The 24,682-nt window shown below is 30.9% G+C and overlaps 2 protein-coding genes across 2 annotated transcripts in view; one reads left to right on the forward strand and one right to left on the reverse strand.

Annotated features, from left to right (window-relative positions):
• The window catches only part of HDAC4 (histone deacetylase 4), a 349,894-nt gene that overhangs the window by 257,560 nt on the left and 67,652 nt on the right, over positions 1-24,682 (reverse strand). The window lies entirely within an intron of this gene.
• Positions 71-9,588, forward strand: LOC136795496 (odorant receptor 49a-like). Its single transcript, XM_067046255.1, has 4 exons — positions 71-197; positions 2,479-2,583; positions 7,069-7,224; positions 9,445-9,588. Exons 1-4 carry the CDS (start codon positions 111-113, stop codon positions 9,496-9,498), a joined length of 402 nt encoding a protein of 133 aa, XP_066902356.1. The 5' UTR covers positions 71-110; the 3' UTR covers positions 9,499-9,588.

Consider the following 24,682-nt stretch of genomic DNA (forward strand, 5'->3'; position numbering starts at 1 on the left):
AGGAATATAGGCGAGCCTTAGAAAATACATTTAATCAATTGAACTATATAATTAATTATGTATTTAACCAATCAATATTTTAAAAATATGTTTTCAGAGCTTTTCATTATATGGAAGAAACTGTTTCAGTACCTATGTTTCTGGCCTATATGACTGGTACTATCGTCATAGCTCTGAGCTTAATTTCGGCAGGTTCGGTAAGCACCCTTCCTTCAATACTTGATTTCGAACTCTAACTATGATAAGTTCATCAGTAGTAAACAGACGACACTAAAAGTTTAATGACTCACACTTCTAATTAACAATACTCTAATATTGTATGGTTACTTATGAGGCTAATTAGGTAAAGAAAATGTATTTATTTACAACTATAAATAATTAACCATTAGTAGGTGTATCAATTCTAATTAGGAACAGCGCCTTGAGGTGTTTTAAAAAGGAGCATTAAGTAAAATATTCGGACGAAAAAAAGAATGAATTAACAGAAGAATTTAGTAGAATACACAAAACGAATTGGCTTAGTAGCGAATGGATGTCTAATATTAAGAGATTTAGTGTCTAAACACAGAACAGAGTGGTGAAGATCCAAGTGGTGGACCGAAACGTGGGCGAGAGGATCGCGTTAAGACTGATCTTGTAGATTTATGGTAGCTAACCCTTTATTTATTACAGCGGTGTCAACTGCTCTGTTCTGCATCTGCTGCTGTGTTCTGTAGCTTTTCTACAAATGAGATTTTAGTCTTGTTTTGAGATTAAAAAAAAAAAAATAAACTTTCTTATATATAGAAGATTGACCGTATGTGAATTAGAAGGATGGTTCGGGTTGCGGTACAGAAAAATAGTTCAAACAAAATACTTTCATTGTTTATTAAAGGCCAACGTATTGACCCACACTCTATAGATATTCATCAAGGCTGTTGTGGCAGTTGGAGATGAACGATGACATACAGAAAAACAAATCTGGAGTGGCACACGCATATCAGAACTTGCTATTCCTCCCCCTACTTACGTTCCCAAATTATGATTAGATATGTGGCTAATGATTAAGTTATCTCTATTTTTTGTGATTTTTGAAAAAAATAAATCTTAGATCATAAAAGGGAAAAACATTTTTATTTTTCTATTGCTATAAAAATATAAATTTTTGGAATTTAATTTTATTATTATTATTGACGCGACAGACCGTGAATGTCCAAGGCCTCTCCTGTACTTACGAAATACATCGGGCTTTTCATGACTTTTCATAGGGTGGATTCATCACTCCCACGCCTATTTTTGTGAGTGCCACGCATTGACTAACGGGGCACATAAATGCCCGGGGGAAGGCTGTGAGTGAGTATTGTATAATTATATGCTTGAAAAAATCGTGGATAGGGCCGGGGACTCGAACTCGCAATCTTTGGGTTGGCAGACAGGCGCGTTATCACGCTGCAACCGTCACCCCTTTGGAGTTTAATAATATAATCCAAATCCTTAAAGCTGTTTTGGATAAAATAGAAAAAAAAATGTGAAAAATCGATTCTATAAAGTGGCCAAGGTTGGTCAATTCAAACCAAAACGTTGCTCTGACGCCCTACCCGCCATAAATATATGTAATTTCAATTTCCCACAACTTTTCATTTTTGCTTTAGGCTGACCACATACAGACCAATTTTGCAACATTAGTTTTTTTTTACATAGGGGACCTCAGTCGAAAACTTTCGAAATTTTGCACGATTACAATTCTTTCACTTACTGTATATTCCACATAAAAGTCATTGAAAATAAAATTTGATTTAAAGCATATATAAAACCTATACAAAAATATTTAAAAAAAAACAACAAGTAAATTGAATATTGAAATAAATTGAAGTAAAAACATTCTTTATGTTTATTAATGTACACTTCCAGCCCTGATAGAAAGCTGTAGTGGTGAACCGAAACGTATACACTACTATATAGTTTATATTAATATATAGAAACCATTTTTTTCCTGTCTATAACCCTGACCAGCTCCCTCTAACTTTTAATTTCATTTTATTTATTTATTTTTTTAATTTAACTTTCTAAATATATGCCTTAAAGTTGTCTGTCTACTTGTGCACTTACTCTATATATTGCTAAATAATAATTTAAAAATGAAACAAATAATAATTTTAATTAAAAATCATTTCAAGAAACTATTGAAGTAATATTATACTTTAAATATATAATGATATAAATAGTAAAATCTATGGCTTATTTCACAATAGAGCGAAGTAAATTTCCACTTACTTCAGGAAAAATACAGTTTGAATGTTCTCTCTTCTAGGAAAACGGCGACTTTTCAACCATTTTTTTGACTGAACAGATTTAGGTATAAAAAATAAATAATTGAAAAAAAAAATTAAAAAGCTGTAATTTCCCTAAAAGAAAGAACCTTTCATTGTAATTTTTATTAAGTGAAGCAGAAATGTACTTAGCTCTGCTGTGAAGTAAGCCATCGACATGATGTTTTAGGCTGATGAGCTGCCGGGTACAACATTAGCTTCGATGATACTTTGTGGAACTGAGATTGGTTACATGTTCTTATTTTCTGTTTTCGGACAACGCTTAGGAGATTTGGTAAGGCATTTTTCAATAAACATATATTTTTTTAATATACTTTATAATTCAGTACCAATTGGAATGTGAGAGAAATGAAGACAATCTTTGCATAAAATTACATTTCAAATGATTGAAGTTTAGAAATCTAAAGTAGACTTTAGTTGTTTACTACGTTCATGTTTACAAATTATTGGGTCGTAAAATAAGTTCGTAGCGTTTTTAACTGATGATTTAAAAAAAAACTTCAGATTCTTATAAATATTTTAAATCAATTATATAGGACCCAATTGGATCTATTACATGTTGCTATCTTTTAGGTATTTTGTTAATTCCGTCCTCCCAGAACTTCTCAGATTTTTGTGCAATGAACTCCTCTATGTGCGTTTTGCAGTCCTCGAGCGAATTAAAGTGTTTCCCGTTAAGAGAGTTTTGAAGGGCCCGAAAGAAGTGAAAATCTGTTGGGACAAGGTCTGGTGAATAGTGTGGGTGGGGGATTACATCCCCACCAAACTCCAATAATTTCTGCCAAGTCTGCAAAGACACGTGAGGACGGGCGTTGTCGCGATGGAAAATATCCCTCTATTATGCTGGACGCTTTTGCTCAACCGATGACATTAATTGTTCCAACTGGGCACAGTTCTGCGATATCCCGTGTCGTAGAGTGAGGGTTGTCTGTGACCAATGCTTGAATTCAGTCATCATCAACAATTGAAGGACGACCCGAGCTTGGAGTTAGAAGCATCGAGCCTTACCACGGTGCCACCGCGCTCCCTATATAGTATTTAATGATAATAACATACAAAATTGCGAAGAATAAAATTTATTCTTAAATATTACAGTGATAAATAATGACAGGCAAATTAAAACATAAAATGGTGCAAATTTATTAGTTAAGAAATCTGTTTTCCTTATTGGCTGTGTTTTAAAGGTTTATTTTGACTAGGGTATAATAGCCTGTAAAGTTTTATAAATCAATGTGTAAAATGTTTTAATAAAGAAGGTTTTTATTTGGTTGTAAGGTTGTATTTGGATAATTTTAGTTATAGTTAGGAAAGAGATCTATTTGAACTCATTTTAAATTCCGTTAAATGTACCATAAAGTACTTTATAATGTCTATTTGCCTAAAAATAGTAGTTTTCATAATATTTGCCAAAATAAAATCACCAAATAATGACGTCTGATTATTTTGGAAAAATACTGTTCCCTTGAAAATTAATGGACATAAATAACTCTTTTATAGCTCAAATTAAAGTTCTTTAAATCTAATATAATGTAGTTTACAATGATCTTTGAACTCCTATAAATTCTTTTGGCGTTATTGACAATAAATAAATATTTGGCACCAGGGAGTGGTAAACATTTGATCATCATGTTTTTTATAAGAGTACATTTACAGAAAGAATGTAGAAAGAAGAATCTTACTTCAACGTAGAGCTAAGCTTAATTTTACTAAACTATAACAATAATTAAAAACGATTAATTGTAAAATACATTTTTACATAATTTTAATCTTCTTGACTGTTGGTAGATGCGTTTGTGTTTTGATTTAGTTAAGAAATTCTATCGGAAATGAATTTCAGAAAACAGATGAGGGCAAAAAAATATGCGACGCAATTTAGTCCAATTTATTCCTTAATAATGAACTAGACGGAAATTAGGTTTTGACGTGATTGTAAGTTTATTTAGTAATCCAATGTACAATTATTTTTCAAAGTATTGTGTTTATTTTTCAATTAAAAGACGAGGTTAAAATGCAATGATATCGATCAATTTAACCGGTAATTGATTCATTATTTCGAAACGTCTTTTTCCACTCACTAAAAACAAATCAGCAAATCAACAACTATTCAAGAATAGCTTTACTTAAAGTTGTTTTGCTGAATCACTGAAATAAGAATATCAAGGTCATACTAAAGATGGACAGAATAGAGCGAAATCTCTTCTTTCAGTTCGGAGACACGACTGCCATCTTTTTAATAAAAACATATACCTGGTCAGATCTCATGGCCGTAATTAATCACTGTTCCACCAAAGTTGGGATAAAACTTCAAAATCAATATTTGTAGTAATTTCGAACTTAGACCAATTCATTAAAGTTAATCCAAATAGTCCAGTTCTCAAGAAATATTTTATTATGCCGTTTCTAGACTGAAAACGTTTTAAAAATTCAGGAGCGTCCTCTATCCCGAATCAATAAAGTCAGATTGTACTACAGTTATTAAATTATTTGTTGAAAAACTTTTGTATCTATAGTAGGAAAAGCAAATAATATATTAAAGAATAAATTACTATGCTTTAAAAATTAAAAAAAAAAAGTAAGAGAATACTGATTATTAAGTTTTTATCGTTGCACCTGAGTTTGGCCTCTCGACCGTACCAGTAAATAATTATTTTAATATAGTTCGCCACTATAGTTTACTCAATCCTACCTGTAGTAAGCAGTAAGACCTTTGGAATCACAAGAGATTCGTTTCTTTTACTTTTTATTAGTGAATATTTTAAAATAATAGTAGAAACATTTTATAAATCACGACAATTTTTGAAAAAATTAATATTGTCTTAAAAGTACAGGGTACGATAGTTATTGAATTTAAGTGCGGCACTTTTAGTGGCCATTTATAGTGCCTAGTCAATTACACGAGCGATCTGGGATCAGAGTCTTGGGCACTTTGATGAGAAGAACTAACAGCGAGCTTGCAGGGACTGGTCAGTTAGGAGGTTAAGATGGACGGGACATGTGACTTGAAACAATCCACCAGGACTCCTATACACAATTATGAATGCCAGTAAAGTTTGCAAGAGACCACGTGGAAGAGCAAAAACCAGAAGGATAGACAGAATCACCAAAGATGGGAAAGAGCTGCTTGCAGTAAACTGGAAAGCAGAACCCTAAGATAGGTAGGTAAGGAGAAGGCTGGTTTAGGCAGCTATAGATCTAAAAGGTTGGAGAACCTACAAAAAAAAAAAAATCAATCAATAATATAAGTCATTAGTCAAAAAGGAGTTTAGGTTATATTTCGTTGAGGCTTTATTTTTATGGTTCAACAACCTGCTTGCAAAACATGGCCTCCTTGAACCGCTTCCTCCAATCGTCACGGTCTTGTGTTGCCGCCATCCATTTCCAGACTCCAAAGATATTTTTGGCATCTTCCGCTACAACATCCGACCATCACAGTTTTTGTCTTTCTATCATATTTTTATAAATTGGCTATTTAAGCTGTATTTCGGCATCTCTCCATCGATTACAAGTCAATATGTCCGGCGAATCTTGAACCCCGCAGCTTCATTGTTCTGACATCTGACTCTTTTAAGTCATGGTATAGCTTAAGGTCTATTTCTATATTTCTTCCTTGAACTATTTTACCTCCGAAAATTATACCGAGAACTTTTCTTTTAATTTTTTCAGTAGCCTATGACGCTGACCAACACTCAAAGTGATATCGACACATAAGCACGGAGTGAATCAAAGAAAGTTTTATACAGATAGAGAGAGCTTGGTATATTGGTAATTGTTTCTTGAGGCTAGAATATATTAAAATATTGAAGATTATGTAATCCCTATTATGTGAAGGTTGAATTTATCATGTCTATCATACGTTTTGATAGTTACCTTTCACTTAGTTGTCTAGACACACCAAATTTTATGTTTGAGGTGCCTAAATATTATTCCGCTTCTATACTACCAAAAGTAGGGAAGTAAGTAATTATGTAGGAAATAAAAAACAATTGAGGAACAAATTTGTTTCCGTGCTCCTCTGGCTGCCTGCAATGAAATTTGGGGTAGGGCATAACAATTACTGCCGTTGATCCAATATTAATTAAAGTCTCGGATATTGTGTAGGCTGTTGTCTAATTATTCTCACATCAAATTCTATTCACTACTTTCCTTTACGCATACGCAAAGCTATTCTAAACAGTTAGTTTGATTTGATCCTTAAGTAGAAAGTAAGTAATTAGTGCAAATATGGTGTTCTCGTATAAATGAAAAAAAAAAAACATTTAAAGAAACACGAAGACGTCGACATTTTTATGACCAAATCATTAAAATACTTTAAAAAAACTACATAAAAAAAAGTTGGCGCACTAGTAATTCTGCTAAACAGAAAAACAATTGTAAAGAAAAAAAAACTTTTAAAAATGATGTGTCGAAAAGTCGGCTAAAATAAAATAAATCTCACTTGTTTGGATTTATTATTGCGGAAAAAAATTCCCCATCATCATTGTTTCCTCACTTTAAAAATTACATTTTTTTTTAATTCTGAGCCATGATCTTTTAAATGATTTGATGAACAACTTTATCATAAGTTAACACATTTTTACGGATTCTGTATAAGTCAAGTTATCAAACGTTTTGGGTTTGGTCTGGATTGGTTTTTACGGAATATTTGCTTTCCAAAACTTATGGGATGACTCTAATCAAAGATTATTTAACTTAAAGACACTTATTTTAACTTAAAGACACCCAATAATGTGATAATAGTAAATAATTTTGTTATTTCTAGAACATGGATCTTCGCTTCAAAATATACAACATCAAATGGTACCTTTGCAACAGGAAAGTCAAAAGCAACATGATGATATTCCAGGAGAGGACTCTCAAACCTTTGACCATGATGGCGGGCGGAATTGTACCAGCCAACATGGAAACTTTTGCAACAGTAAGTAACCTAAAATCAACTGCAAATGGATATAGCTTGTCTGAAGAGGATTCCAATTTCTTTGATGACTGTCAAATTCACATTTTCATATCCCATTATGAAATATTGCTATTATAAAAACTGTATCGCGGGAACTATTGAATGTAAGCATGTCTTTTAGATCTCATGTTTTAAAAAATATACTCTACTCTGATTGGTGTTCTATTAGGTGTTTTAGTGCTGTAGGTAGTCTGAACGATATGCAGCTCCATATGAAAAATAATTTTTTTTTTAACGTTTCGAAACAGCCTCCATTTTTTATTCCTCCTAACTATACTAGGAAGACTCATAAATTTTGACTAGTAATTAAACATAGTTTTCATTAAAGTAATAAAAAATTGGCGTTAAGTAACCGACTTTTTTTCTCCTCTTGGTCTCTACTATTAGTAGATTACTATCAGACATAACGCACGCATGCTAAAACGATATAGCATTTAACATAGTTGAGAGTCTGTTTGCTAAATGAAAAATTTTTATAAAAAAAAGTTTGCTAAATGAAAAATTATGTCACGCAATAGACCAGCTGAGCTCCACACCATTTTGAATGTTGTTTTGATAGTTTAGTTGCTCATAGTTCGTGTTTGTGGGTTTGTGTTATTAGAGTTTTAAACATTTTTAAACTCTAATAAAGTAACAGATAAAAATAATAGTAAAGTTATTGAAAAGAAAAGCTAGAAGAAGAAACAAGGAACAAATGAGGTGGAGGAAAGATGATATGATGAAGCTGTTGAAGATTTTATTAACTGGTTAAGATTACCAAGTTACAAAACAAGTTGCCCAGAAATCCGCTAGGAGCTCCTCTGCACTGATAATAAGTTTTGTACTATAAAATGCAATTAAATAAACTTCTACAGATAAAATAAAATATATTAAAAACTAGTATGCAATTTTCGAAAGACACTTAAAAAATACGAAGATGTTAAACCAGGATGTGAGATGTTAGTTGCCTGAGATTCAATTTCTGATATAACAAGTTTAAGAGAATAGCAATGATAATTTATTTTTGAAGAATAATTTTGGTGTGAATATTTTATACATAAATTAAAAGATGTTCCAGAAAGATATCTTAGATTATTTTTTTTTTGAATAATTATTTATTGCTATAATAAATAATACACTTAGTAAATCTGATCTCGGTTAAATTTGAGTGTTACAGGCATGTAGAGAAACTACCCATTGGCACCACTCTAATGACGTTTTACATTAGCACGGCTCGTGGCCATCTTATTTTCAGGCGCCTCGGAGGATTGTTAGGAATGCAAGTGGATGCAAGATTAGAAACTAGGGGGTTTGAGTGGTTAGAAAGTTTATAATGGAAGAAGAGATATCTGGTTTGGGATAGATCGGTTACAGTGGGAACATTAAGGTCTTTATGTATGATTTTATTTGTGACAAAGTAAGGAGCATTGAGGGTTTTAAGAAGGATTTTGGATTGTAAGGGTTGAATACGAGAGGAATTCGAAGGTTTAGTGGAGCCCCAAAGCTCAACTCCATGTGTCCAGATTGGCCTTATTACAATCATGTAGATCAGTCTTTTGTAATGTGTTGGAAGTTTAGACCGTTTGTCTAGTAAGTGCTGTAATAGCCGAAATCGACGTGGAGTTTCCTGTCTTTTCAGTATTGTGAGGATTCCAGGTTAATCGTTAGTCCAAATGTAGTCCAAGGTAGCTTAGATTAAATTAAATATTTTACTACCTCCAAGAAGAAAATCCATCCAAGATACTTTTCCACCAACCTATAAAAAAAAGAAGGAAAGTATTAGACACAATAAAATAAAAATTAATACATATTTTGACCAACTCTACAAACAATTCTAAAATATCTGGTTTCTTGTGTATATGGGTTTTGCCAGATAATTGGGATATACTTGTTGCTTTTTCCCATTTTACAATATGATTAAAATTTCTGACGTGAAGAAATTTGAATGTCCCTTATTCGACCTATTATTATATATTAGTAGTGTTGTAAACGAATGTTATGGTTTTTTGTTGAATTTGGTTTTATAGCAACCTGAAGATGGGGGATATTTCCCGAAACGTTGTTGCTGATTATATGAAAAAAATTATTGCAGTTGAAAAAGGAAGAATTGTGTCATTCACCAAATCCAGTTTAATATGATATATTTAAAAATATACACGATATAAAATATTAACTTACATGCACTCTTTTTTTTTTTTTCAGGTTATGAATAGTGCTTACTCATACTACAACCTTGTAAATGCTTTTGGAAACTAATTGTCGTGAGTTGAAAATTTGGAAACTAACATACTTTTTTTTCAATTGGGCAAAATCTACAATAAATGTTATATTGAAATATTTTGTCACCTACCAATAAAGATGTTATTCATAAAATTTTTTTATGAGAATAGGAATCATTTTAATGTGCTGACTACCTTATTTATTATTTATATTAAATATTATACCTTTTATAATCGATAGATATATTTCATATAATAAACATTCAAAACGTAATTGAAGGATTTGTTGCAAATTAGGGAGGTAACCCTAATTCTCTGATTAATCAAATCATTCTCTTTTACTGCAGTTGACGCATTTTAAGAGGAAACTGAGAAAAGAAAATATATCAGCAAAACTGTATAGTGTCTACTCTCTGATGAGGGGACTCACTAGTTGTCTTGTCAGTAGTAAGTTAGTTGAAACTCAGTCGGGACTGAGGCAGTTTAAGTGAGTTTGCCACCTTTATGGGGAGAATAATGGGTTAATGCAGTGTTGGTGGATATCAAAGAATTTGATGTGCCTTCGTGAGATGAATTCTCATCACTTTCGGCAGTCGAAGTGTACGAATGAATGAAGTAAATCTCAGGATATTACTCTGAAAATATATAGTTTCTTCATTGTGTGTGTTAGGCAGCATAGGTGCTCAGAACAAGGGGGGGCCGATCTATGTATACTTTTATAAATTAGTAATTTGAGGTTGAGAGAAAGGTAAGATTAAGCCTTGGTCCTAACCAGCTTTATTATTAATGGCAGAGGCGAGCTAGTGTCAGGTGTCAAGTTGAACACATAGATACACTACACTACCTACCAGTTTGCTCTCACACCATGTTACCCTATAGAATTTAGGGAGAAACTAGGTTTGCTATGTAAAACAAATAAGTCAAAATTTGGTTTTTGAAATATAGGGGAAGTTTTTCAGAAAGAATAACACCTTTCCCTATTAAAATTATTTAGTCCCAAGCCAAAAATTAAAAATATTATAAGATAATACATTCGTAATAACTGATTATTTATTTTTTTTTTTTAAAGGGGAAATAAAGTGTTATGAGACTAATAACATTTTTGCTTTCAACGGCTCCATTCTTCTGACATACCAGAACAGTGTTTTCAGTCAAAAATATAACTTCCAGACAATGCATTAGATTATTGGAGCTACTTATTTTGTGGCACAAAACACATATTCTATTAAAAAATTAAGAAACAAAAAAAAACATTAAAATATTATTTATTTATTTAAATCTTTGACTTAAAAAGTATATACTGCAGGAAATTAGCAATAGTAATTGTAATAACAAAGGTTCTAATTTTTATGCCATTGGATATTTTGTTTGTATACAATTAGCCAAATATTACGTAGCGTATTGTTGATAATTGAACATTTTAATGACTCAAATTAAACAAACACAAAAAAGATATGAATGTTTTTATTCTCCCTAAGGTCAAAAATTTAAATATAATAGTGCTCAATTTATTCATTTTTAACTTGGATGTTTGGAAGGCACTGTAACAATAATTTTGAAATTATACTGTAGATTCTGCATCCATAATTGAACAATATTATTTTTAATATTAAGTTTTTATGCAATTGTATAATAAATTTATTGAACTTCTAACTGTTTTAGAAAAAGTCAGTAACGTAATGTTGCTTACCACAATCGAAAAATAAAATTTATTTTTATTTTACAAAAAAAAATCAGTTATATTACCCCCAATTTTGTTTACTCTAATGAAAACAATGTATAGTTACTAGCCGAAATTGATGAGTCTGCCAACCATAGTTAGGAGGAATAGAAAATGGAAGCTACCTACAAAACTAAAAACCTAATAAAATATCGTTTAAAGAAGAGTAAACTTTCTAAAATATGAGCCCTAGTAAAGCTATATATGATGAATAGTTCCTGAGATATACATTTTTTAAAAAGCAACATTTCATAAAAAATCTACTGAAAAATCATTAGATAGTAAAATTATTTTGAGAAATCTATATCTCAGAAAATCATTAAACGTTCAAATGTCTTTTGGCACTCAAATTAAAGCTAGGTTAATGTGCTGTAGTTTCTAATGTTTATCTTCTTAGGAGTAGTAGGTTTCATGATTTTTGCCAAAATAAGATATTGGTTTCAAGTTGTTCGAACAAAATATTTGGTTTATGAAAAACAATATCTCAGGAACCATAAGACGAAAAGATGTCTTTAAACACTCAAATTACGGCTAGTTTAATGGATTATAAAGCAGTTAATAACATTTATCTTCACTAAACGCTACTATATGGGGTAGTGGTTAAACATATTAAATTTTAAATCTAGCCATTAACCTAACTTTATTTCTGTTGTATGTTTAAAATATATTATCTATATTTTTAAAAATAAGTTATGACTTATCCAATAACCTGGGGTAGATTCAGTAAGCAAACAGCATGTTAAAAAAAAAATTTAACTTTTATAATGTTCATTAATTAAGTTATAAATAGAGGGCGCTGTAAGTAATAATGAACAATTATGACTAAAAGAAACCTTCAATTAGATTTTTTTTTTTTTTATTTTCTGGTTTTGTATCCATCTTTTCAAACACTAATTACTTAAATAACACACAAATCTTTTATTCACTATTCTCAATTTCAAATTCCGTTCAATAAATACTTCTTTTACAAAGTAATTTACAGACAGTTCTATCTTTTAATAATATGAGAAATTGGCCCTTCAAATTTGATGAAATAAAAAATAGTTCATAATTGTGGGAATAGGTCCCTTTAGAACAATTATAAGGCAATTGTAATATTACAATACATTTACTAAAAACAATGTGGTAGAACTTAATTATAACTTATATTCAAGTAGCATATAAATAAGTTTAGATATAGAACAAAAATAAATAAATAAAAAGCTGAATGACTAAATACATAAAAAAACAAAATAAACAGGTAGTTACAATATTTACAATTATTAAATTATAGAGATTAATATTTATATTATAAAGTTGGAGGGTGGTTAAACAGAAGGGTTTTGAATGAGAGAAGGTTGGTAAAAGTTATAGTACAAAACGTAATAATTATTATTTCGGGCCATTTCTAAGGGAATAAATATTTCACAACAATAATAATAAATATTTATATAGGAATAAATATTTCAAAAAGCTGCCAGAGAGGCACTCACGCTCCCTGGCCAAGGCACCGCCGTTCTTACCCCTTCAGAACTCAGTGCACCCCTTAAATTACAAATATTAGAAAAATGGCAGGCCAAGTGGGATGAAAGCTCTCCGAATAAATTAAAAGAAATAAAACGATCAGTAAAACCATGGTCAACATCCTACCGCAACAGCCGTAGGGAGGAAGTTGCTCTAACCCGCTTGAGAATAGGTCATACTCTCCTCACGCACTCTCACCTGATCAGAAAACTGCCATCTCCAACGTGCAAATATTGTCAGTCCATTCTTACGATTAGACATATTTTTGAAGAATGTACTCACTATTTGCCAACAATAAACAGGATAGGACTGACCCCAAATTTATCAGAAGCTCTCACAGATGAGAAAGCTAAAATTACATTAGTATTTGAATTTTTAAAAGCACATCGCCTTCTTTATAAATTATAACTCCTCTTTGATTTTTAAAAAAATTTTTATTATTATTTTTTTTGTTTTGTTTTTATTTATTTTTTAACTTTTATCATGCCATAGGCGTTGATTGATGAGGGTTTTACGCCTTTAAGCAACAATCAACAACAACAACAACAATATTTCACAATTTATTATACGGGTACCAAAGTGCAGAGAAAATATTGACCAGCCAAAGTATGTCGTATGTATTTTTTATTTTTTAAGTAAATAATTATCATAGGGCGAAAAGCTAGGATTTTAACTTAAATAATTTTTTACAGATAAAGATTATTTGATACAGATGAAGATTATATCATCATATAATTAAGATTAAAGTAAGGACGAGTTTACTAACACAAGAAAGTTGAATGATAAGTATTTCGCGAGTTCATTTTTGTGTCCATCTCCCAATTATTATCAATAAAAATAAGAAAACTGCTGGGTGGAAAAATTCATATACAATAACATTGTGAGTAATAACATAGACAGTATAATGTACGAGGATTATACATTTTTTTATTATAGGAATATGTTTTTAATCTTTAAAAAAAGGATTCGTAATAATTTCGATAATTGTATGTTGATTTGAAAATAGAAGATGAGCCCGAAACGTCATCAAATTGATAATAAAAGTATAGAAGTTCTAAGGGTATTTTTATTTCCTGGAAATTGTTATAAATACTTAATCCAGAAACACGCTATAAATTATGCATGATAATTTATGCTTATATTAAGGAATATAAATGTTCTTTAGAATAATTCACCAATTTAAGGCGTAATCATTATGGAATATCATTATCTCTAAGTGACTAGATAAAAACTTTCCACATTTCAACTTTCATCAAAGTTTTCGCCGAAAGTAAATGGAAAACCCCCGGTAGAACAAATCAGTGATAGTTTCCTGAAACTATATCTAGCATGACTCTACTTCTGTACTTGCACAAAGATAAAATCGAAGTTTTCTACATTCATAGGATTGTTCAAGCCCAATATCAACCCAGGGAGTACTTATTAAGATTAAAATTTTTTTATTATATCGATTTTAGATCGAGCTAAAACCTGAATGGGTGATTTTATTTTATCGATGACAAGTGAAGATATAATAGCTAAGCAAATAAAAATTAAGGCTATTGAATTAGACACCTGCAGGGGTCTTTCGTAATTAAACTGACATACTTGACAAGAATTTTTTTTTTTTTAAACACAAAATGAACATGCGTCATCTTCATTTAAATTTTAAATTTTAAATTTAGTTAACATTTTAACAAGCTATTCAAACAACAATGAAAAATAAGATTTAACAAGTGTATACTTGCACAGGTAGATAATAAAGAGAGTACGTCAAATATTAATCTAAATGAAATAAATCAAATAAAACTAGATACGAAGAAATAAAACATCCACAGATTGAATTATTTGACGGTGTGATTTCCAATTCCATGTACATATTGGGGAAATGGAAAATACGGAGGTATTTGTGAAAATATCTCGAAACTTAAAAATCAAAATTTTGTAAGGAATAGAATTAATTTTTTTTTCTCCAATGATCCATCATTAACATAAAACTTTGAAAAAACGTTTATTGTAAGAACTCTTAGATTAATAGTTCCTTAGGAACTTACTTCCGAAGAAAATTCTGATAAAAAGTCAGGCTATCAATATAAGTTCGCACCGAAACTATTTTATAAGTTTTGGTAATAGAAGTTCCTATTAGAACATTTAATTTATAAGTTATGACTAGAGACTGGATTTTGGTGCAGTAAAAAAAAAAAAGATCGTGCAGTAAAAATCAAAATTATTTTATAAACGTTTTGGTTATAGAAGTTCTAACTAAAACATTTTATTTATAGGTTATCACTATACACCGGATTTTGGTGCAGTAAAAACACCCAAATCCTGTAATAATAAACATTATTGATTAATTGATAATATTAATGCATGGAAAGCTTACCTAACCTTGTCTAAATCAAATTAACCTATATCAGGAAGGGAATTAAGAAGCAAAGAAAATGAAAAATATTAATTATTAATTAATAAACAATTTACCTGTTACGCTTATCATTATATAACAGTTATTATGTCTCCAAATTTAATTTAATTAAGATGATCTTTTCTATTATAAATACTGTGATGTATCTGTTTACTTCTTTAGTTTAACTAATGATTGTATTTTTATGTTTTATTTAAATTTATCTTAATCATTATCTTATTTAAATTTATTGATTTTTTATATAAAGGAACAGACTATTGGCTGAGATAATGACGGTAGACTTTCTCAAACTTATACACTTGTTTTAATTTCTCTCCTAGATCCTGATATTTCCGATTTTTCGGATTTTATTATTATTATTAGATAGGTTCCTGGAAAAAATTCAAAGTCATAACAATACGGTTATTTTCGAACATTATAATAAAAAGTATCACGACCCGTCTTATTTTTATCTTGTTAATCCGATAAATTAAAAAAACAAAATTGACAAACACCCCTCTAGTATGAGCCTAATAGATTTTACTGCCCTATATAAATTAATAAATAAATAAATTTAAAAGTTGATATTCGACAATGGCCATATTGAATTAAAATAGGCAGATATTTATTATTCTTTATTTTGTAATTTTACATATGCCATTGAGAATATAGTGTTACTTTATGATCCATTAGACAACTTCAGCACAGGATTAGTATTAATCCGCCAAAACGAAAGCCTTCCAATGAAGACACTCTTGACGTAGTACATCCACCTAATGCGGCATATCCCTGCTTCAGAGGTATTTCAGTTTTCTTTTAATGTGAGTAATGTTTGTACCAGTAGATAGAGGAATCCAGCGAGTGAATTATGAAAAATTTTGTTCGTTTTTTTTATATGTCAGTCACAAATGGTATGTCCAGGTCCTTATATAATTATTTGTTTATTATGCAAAAGGGACTATGAGTGATTTGACGGAGGAATTTCGATTAAAAGAACTTAATGGTCTGAAGATGAGATTTTTGCAGGAGCCTCACAACAGAGTGGCGTAAGTCCATATAGGTCTAAGCAACATGTATATTTTATGTTTGTAAGTAAGTGATCATTTATTTTTATGATGTAGTTATGTTTGACGATATTTCGTCAAAGTAAAGTTATTTAAATGAAAAGTTAATATATTACTAAATATTCCTTAAATTTAAATTCATCAAGAGCTGTCCAGTACAATGTGAAAACTACAAAGTGTTTAACACATCTTCTATCTCATATTATGAAATAAGGCCCGAATGAGACTTACATAACCAGCAAAAGCGACAACTACGTAGGAGATATCAGCAAGGCAACGCCGGCATTGTATCCATTTCCTAGAAGGCGGGCAATGACTAAACATATCTTCCCCTCCAGTTCCTGCACCGCCAGAGATACGAGGCAGGGCTTCCAAGAAGTCGAGGAATGGGACCTTGGTAGGGGTCAGTCACCAGTCAGGGGAGATAGTGCATGTCTTTGCAGGCTCCGGAGTGGGCGAGATAGGTACACCAGCTTGCCCTACATCGTCCAAACTATTATTAAAAGTAAATATATTTCAAAGGACGAATTCAACTCAAAACATTGAATGATAATTCTATAACAGATAAACTCCTTCAATCACCACGAAATATTTTGTAATACAGGGAAACTGATACGCAGTACTGTGAAAGACATAGGGTTCTTATTCTTATTTCATACTTTTTTTTATAATACAAAACGTAAGAAATCCAAATAAGACATCATCTACAATGTTTATATCTTATTGCGCATGTTTGTCAATGTAAAATACGTGTCAGAATTCTATTGGAATTTAGAAGCTAAACCTGACACTACATCGAATCAGGGGCGATTCCCCGAACAATTTTGCTCAAAGATGGTCTTCAGTTGTTACTGTCGTCAGACATGCATACAAGTAGTTAAATACTTATTAATTTGTCATATCTAGAATAAGTAACACGTGTTGTAATTTTTCACTTCGAACGCTATCTTCTACATTTTTTCAAATATACATAACGAACATAGTGTTCCTATGATAGTACAAGAGCCCAAGAGGAGAAAAAAGGCAGTTATCTCACCCCAATTTTTGATTACTTGAAAACTATGAATAATTACTAGTCAAAATTGATGAGTTTGCCAAGTATAGGTAGGGGGAATAAAAAATGGCGGCTGTTTCAAAGCGATAAAAAACAACTAATTTTTCATTCGGAGCTCTATATCTTAAAATGTAGGAACAACACAAGAAAACCTAAGAGAACGTCATTTAAAGAAAAGTAAATTTGCTAAAATGAGTCCTAAAAGAGTTATTTACGTAAAATAGTTTTCGAGATATAACTTTTTAAAAAGCAACATTTCATAAAAATGTTGTATGGGACGTACTGAAAGATCAGTAGTTAGTGAATTTATTTTGAAAAATTAATATCTCAAAAACCATTTGACGTACAGATGTCTATTAGCACTCAAATTAAGCTAGTTTAATGAGCTATAAAGTAGTTTATGGTGTTTATCTTCGTAGGAGTAGTAGTTTTTGTGTTAATGTTTTTTTAAGGTTTTGAACCATCCGCCATTTTTTATTCCCCCTACCTATACTTGGCAGACTCATCAGTTTTGACTAGTAATTACACACAGGTTTCATCAAAGTAATCAAAAATTAGGTTGAGATAACGGCCTTTTTTTCTTCCCGGCTCTTGTACTATAAGAGGCCACTGGTAAAGTTCGCAAGGAGTGAAAATCAATTTCTAAATGGAAGATGGTCCGAGTGCGGTCAAAGTGCCTCAAATAAAAAATAAACTATTTATTATGAGTCAACGTTTCGCCCCCCTTGCAGATAAAAATGAGACAAACAACCAAAATTATTCCACAACCCACATAATACCTGAAAATTACATCAAATTCAGATTAACAGTTTCATTGATTATACCCGATAACAAACAGACACAGAACCAAATTTATAATTTATGTCTAAAATGTAAGATGCGGAATAAAAGTTTCGATTCCACGGACATATTTTTTTTTTCATTTTCAACAGAAAAATAAAAATTGTTTGTTTATAATTTTCGCCTAACATGGTCTTTAGATTTTTTTCCAACACAAAACTTGGGAACGAATATAGGGGATGATAAGTGTAATTTGTGTACAGAGTGAGAAATCAGACCAGATTTCCTTCATTTCCATCGGTAGGGAGGAAGCAAAAAAAATATATGCATGATACTCTCCCACTTTAGAAGGGGAGCTTCACAGGTTAAAGCATTTCTTGATGGCTTTATTATATCTGGAAGTAATATTTGCTTCACGGAGTGGATAATCACTCTTACTTAAATAAACTATATATTTTGTTTTATTTGATCTAATCAATAATTTATACTGGTTTATTTATTAAGTGGGGCCGTCCGTAGCTCAGATGATTGAGGCGCAACCTGAGAACTGCAGGCGGCATCGGTTTGAATCAGGCCTAGGGAGTGGACTTTTTTTATTGCGTGGTTAGAATAGTTTGGTCACCTCTAGATCACCCCTTCCCTCCCCCCGCATTTTAGAAATGACCAGGAAAGTGGTCATAGAAAAAAAAATTGGGAAGCGTTTCAGTTCTTGTCTGATCCAGACCAGGCACATAGAAGATTCACTTCAACAATAAAATATATCAATGAATGCATAATTATTATAGAGTAATTTAATAATAAATAATCAATTTTTAATAATCAGGGAGATTTAACATAATAAAGATAACAGCCCAATTCGAAGGTGTTAATATCGAATACAACAATAAGGAAACAAGGAAAATATTAAATCGCTGCAGGAAGACTTGGACGATAAAATATAAAAAGTGGAGTAATACAGTAAGATGTTATCAACATTAAATGAGAGATAAATTTTTTTTATATAACATCATCAACAATTGCATAAACGCTGAGATTTTAATTCATAACAAAGGAGAGCGTTCTATTGATATCCAATCACTGCATAATATCTTTACATAACAATTTGGTTTAGTGTCCAAGAATTGTTCATGTTCGTACCCCTTTGTAATATGCACCAAACCTAATATTTTCACGCTTTATTATTTATTTATACGCTTTATTTTACTTATTTATACGCCACTGCAAATTAACGAATAGTAACTATGAAAGGAAACATAACAGACACTCCTGATTATATAAGGACACACCATAATTCAATATTTGAGAAGAATAAACTGAAAATAAAAGTTATCATATTTTTTTTTTTATTTCAGGAAATTATTAAAATTAATCAACAACATTTCGGGCCCTGAAAAAGTAATATTGTAATATTTTTTCATAGATAATCACAATCTTTCTATATACAAACAATCTGACTTTAATGATGCATTATAACATTAAACTAGGAACTATTTTTACAAGACATTGTACAAGTTCATACCGCTTTGTAATATGCACCAAAACCTAATATTTTCTTGTCATTAACCAAAAAAAAAATTAACGAATCATAACTATGAAAGGAAAACCTAATAGAAATTTCTAACAAGATTAAGACATTATATAACGCAATATTTGAGAGGAATAAACTTAAAATCAAAATTATCATTTTTTTCTTCAATTAATCAACATTTTGGGATCCTAAAAACGTAATATTGTAACATTTTTTCATACATAAATATTACATTATCACAATCTTTCTAAATAATAACAATCTGATATTTAAATTACTTCAATAATGCATTATAACATTAAAGTGGAACCATTTTTTATTTATTTTAATATGTAGAAAATAGAAAAAAAATCTGTTCATAAAAGCAGTTGTTGAAGTAAGTACCATACTGAACAGACGCTACCCGGGCAAGTATCCCTTCAAAATTAAAAAAAAAAAAATTTTCAGTGTTTTTGATACTGTGATCATCTCCAGTCTGATACTTAAAGCCTTTCAGTATCATTAAACTTGTCATCCTGTATTTTAATCCTTCCAGTGAATGAATCAGGATAGTATTGACTATGACAATGAGAAATAAATTTTAGGTTAAGTGAATGAATTACAAGGTATTCTCAAAAAAAGATGAAGTAGCTAAAAAAACAAAAGAACAACAAAACAATTTCGTTGGAACCAGTTTGGATCATTAATATACAATATAAACAGCTATAACACAACTTTTGGAGAGCCACGTGTTAGAACATTGTAAGAAAGTACTGCTTCTTGAAAAAGTAATAAAAGTACGAAAAGTTCTCCTGTTATGTAAGGAAGCGATTTGATCATGATGAAGGTCAACTGTCAGGTTTTCCTATCAACTAAGGGTGCCCACTTTATAGAGGCGGGGTGTACCCCAAAAAAGCCCCCGGACCGATAGTAATAGAATAAATAATTATCTGCCACTGCTAGATTGGAACCCGACCCCGTGCGTTAGTACCACAGCGCTGTAGTAACTGCGCTACTCAGCTTCTTCTTTAGTAACTAAACTTGCTAAATTCCAAACTTACTTTTAAAAAATAAAAGAAAATTAATTTTTAAAAAACCTAGAGGATAAACCCATTGAATTCAACGAAAACATCAAATTCTATGATCACTTAACTCCTACCATCCAAAATCATGTTATTATGGCATAAAATATAATTGTGATAATAAATAAATATATTGTAAATATAAAATAAAATAAAAAAAATATCCCATATAATCACATTCACTTAAAGTCTAAGCCGATACAAGCCTACCTGTTTATCTTACGTTTGTTCCAACACTAATCCAAACTATAATCATAAAATTGGCGGAAGCATATGCAGTTTGGAGAAAGGAGTATGTGCCAAGACAAATAAAGCCAAAAAGACAGGCTTTCTTAGGCTCCGAAGGCGTGGCCTCTGAATCAGTTCAAATTCAGAAGGATTAGTAGTTAAATTATAAAAATAGTTGGCAATAGATTTTTGTCACTAATTTTTTTCTTGAGGCAACTCTCTCAACTGAACCGTAACTTAAAAAAAAAATTACCAATCTAATTCCTATTTAATCAAATACTGAGTTTTTTGTTTCGTAACTATTTCATCAATAAACGTGATTTTTTAGTTTTCCCTTTTCCACATTTTTTTTTGTAAGTTTATATAGTAATGTTTTATTTATAAAATATAATTTACATTTTTTTGTTAACTTTGTAACATGATCGAAACCTGCCTTAATTTTTTTAACAGAAATAAATTAATATGTTATTTATTTATTTTTTCAATAAACAAATTTTAAATTTTCAATATTTTCCTTAGATAGAAATTTATTTTTCAGAACATATTCATAAAAAAAACAATAATTACAATTTACTAAGTTAATAAATATTTAGTTTGTTAAATTTTGGTATGTAAATTTTATATAATTATTCTTTACTTTTTATAGCGGTAAATATATTTTTAGGTCCTTACTATTCTCACTAAAGTGTATTCGTTTGAAAAGAATAGATTCATAAGTACGAATTTCTCATTAACTGCTTAAAAAATTTTAATTTTAGCTTAAACAAATTATTGAAAATACCATTTTCTACAACTTATATTCAGTTCATATTTATGATTAAATAAACGGTTTTACAGATAATTACTACATTAGTGTGAGAACTACCTCAACTTCAATGTAAACTGGGGCTTCGTGGGCGTGCCCAATACCCAACTTTTTGCTTCACTTTTTCTTAGAAGAGTAGGATTTCCTAATCCAACATGACGATCCTCGGAGTATTTAGGACAAATTCCAAATATCAATGAAAAGCTTTTGCATAATTGTAAATTCAGCTATAAATTGGATTTGATGAATGAGCGCCTAGGTATTAGGTGTTTTAATATGGTCAAGTTCATGTTTAATCAGTGCAAAGGTATTGAACTTTGTTAGCATGATGCATTAAGTTTTTTTTACAGTTATTCGTAGATGTAAAAGTTGTGATGATTCCAGAAGTATAAACATACTCTTCCACTTCTGGAGAAGACGACCAACGTTGGAGCAGGAGGAAGATGGACGAGCGCATGACTGTGTACAATTATTGACAGGTTGTCAGTGGTGACTATCTGGAGACCTTTTTATATCTCTTTATTTATAGACTCGAGCGGGGTCAGGGTTTGGCCCGGCCACGCCCATCTCCTCTGTCATTGGCCAATCTGCCAGCCAATGGGGTGTCAAAGTATCACCTCTTTATTTTTAGCCAAGTCTCGGGAGTTTCGGAGGAAAATTATGACCCAGAACGATGGAGTTTACATCGACAAGGAGGTATTTATGGATTTGAAATATGCCGTTGGTGTAAATATTGAAGGTATTGTTGAAGAAAAGATAAAGAATGGAGGATTTCAAAATAAAATTAATACCATGCAAACTGATAAAATATTAATTTAACCAATGTTTTTATCAAAAGATGAGGAAAGAGGAAAGAAAGATGGTATAAAAATTTGAACGCTGAGTAAAATTGTTATGCTAATTGAACGAAACATCGAAAGGAGCCGTATTAATTTTTTATTCATGTATGTAAAGGAAACAACATACTATTCATTACAACAAATAATACTGAGCTGTTTTGAAAAATTGTAGCTCCAATGATGATTCCAAGCCTATATTTCATTCCTGTCTGTGTTAATTTTGGTAACACAGAACGAGCACGCAGTATCGAGACCTTCTGAATCAACACATTAACCTTCCTACATATAAACTCGCTAAAAACAAATATATTGCTGGGTACTCATTAAGTGGGTAAGTATCCTTAAATGGGTAAAACTCTGGCAATTGAGAGTGATTCTGACAAAATCACCTCCTTGCTCAACTATTGGTCTAGTAACAGTATTTCGTATAAGTATTACATCCCTGACCCTTTATGGGTTGTAGTGGTACATTTTTAATTTAATTAATACAATTGCGCCTTTTAGCACCTTCTTGTTGTTTGGAAACTAACTTAACTAGAGTAGTTAGACTAGGCGTCTCAACTAGGAACAAGTATTTTTCAGTTGGTTATTACCATTATTTGAAAGATGTTATTAGAGCTAATTATTATTTGAGCGAGAATGTTAGATTATTGGTGTTATGTTTCTGAGCTTATTAGATTATTTGTGTGAGATTATTAGATTATCTGCGTGAGATTATTAGATTATTTGTGGTTATCATTATTTGTGTAAGAATAATAGATTATTTGTGAGATCTTATTAGATTATTTGTGATTATTATAATTTCTATGAAATTATTAGATTACTTTTGACCATTATTATTTGTGTGAGCTTGTTAGATTGTTTGTGATTATTATTATTTGAGTGAGATTATTTGTGATCATTATTATTTCAGAGATTATTAGATTGTTTGTGATCAGCATCATTTATGTGAGATTATTAGACTATTTATGATTTTCGTATTTGTGTGAACACCAGTTACCACTATCCAAGAAACACAACAGCTATATACTGAAATATTACTAAATACTTCATTTTCGAAAATCTTTAGGCCAATGTTAATACCTTAACGTAAATGACCAGGTTTGAATTTGAAAAAAAAAAACATTTATGGTACATTTGGGGTATTCATGATCTTTGGTTTAACATGTTAAAGCGTGTTAAATGGAAAAACTCATGTTAAATCGAAAAAAATTGCCTTCTTTTACCGTGGTAAAACGAAATAACATTTAACATGGCTGAGAGTCTGTTACTTGGTCTGTTAAATGGAGAATGACGTCACACAATAGACCAGTTGAGATCGCCGCCATTTCTGTTGTGACAGCTCCTCAGTCTTTCGTGTGTTTGTGGTATTCATATCCCTGTTATTAAACCAGAATGGATAATTTTAATGATACATTTGAGAAAAAAAACAGTAAAAAAAAATGTAATTTCATTCTACTATCTCAAAATTTGTAAACGCTCGCCAGATAAAAATCTCACTATATGAACCATGTAATTATTCTTAGGGGACATATGTCCCAGAATAAAGTTATTTTTTCATTTCATTTCATAAGCTAAACTTTCACATAAATTCCACTTTTCACTCACTCTAGGCATGTTGTAATTAATTACTTAAATCAAAACTGAAGTAAACAATAACATGAGGGTCTGGAAGGAAGGTTATAAGCATAAAGGCTTATACAACAAGTTGCTGAGAAAATCCGCTAGGGGCTCTTATGCATTTAACGTTTAACATGACTTCAAATAGAGCTGCTCACAATCTTATAGTTATAACATTTAACATGGTAAAACATTTAACTTTAACACAACATCATGAATACCCCTCTTAAATTAATGTAATTAAAAAGAAAATAATCAATTGATAGAAGCTATTCCGTCTACAGCAGCTTCGCTCAATCCAATCTAACAATCTCTCCTTCCGTAGCAGGGTAACGCCCACACAAATATATCTAGCCTATCTGAACAGCGGATAGGAGGAGAAACAAATCAGCCGATATAGCGACAGGTCCAGGATATCGCTAGGGAATTCGGAGCAAGATAGGCGAAGGCTGAATAGGGTCTGGTGCTTTCTTAAAAAAAAAAAAAATGTTTTTTTCTCTTCTTTATCCTATCCAATTCCGAATATCTTGGTTTGCACAAAAATATACCTAATATTATAACAAACGTTAGTAGTATTTTAAAACAATAATTTAAATAATAAAACAAATAAAAATATATAGTCTAGAAAATATATTTTAT

The sequence above is a fragment of the Halyomorpha halys genome, unplaced genomic scaffold (genome assembly GCF_000696795.3).
Source record: "Halyomorpha halys isolate HHAL.00 unplaced genomic scaffold, Hhal_1.1 Scaffold814.1, whole genome shotgun sequence".
NCBI classification, from domain to species: Eukaryota; Metazoa; Arthropoda; class Insecta; order Hemiptera; family Pentatomidae; genus Halyomorpha; species Halyomorpha halys.

What these genes read in the sequence shown, in the direction of transcription:
- LOC136795496 (XM_067046255.1), top strand. Translation starts at nt 111, where the DNA reads ATGGAAGAAACTGTTTCAGTACCTATGTTTCTGGCCTATATGACTGGT. An exon ending in GCTTAATTTCGGCAGGTTCG is followed by an intron (nt 198 to 2,478) that starts GTAAGCACCCTT and finishes ATGATGTTTTAG; the next exon opens with GCTGATGAGCTGCCGGGTAC. An exon ending in GACAACGCTTAGGAGATTTG is followed by an intron (nt 2,584 to 7,068) that starts GTAAGGCATTTT and finishes TGTTATTTCTAG; the next exon opens with AACATGGATCTTCGCTTCAA.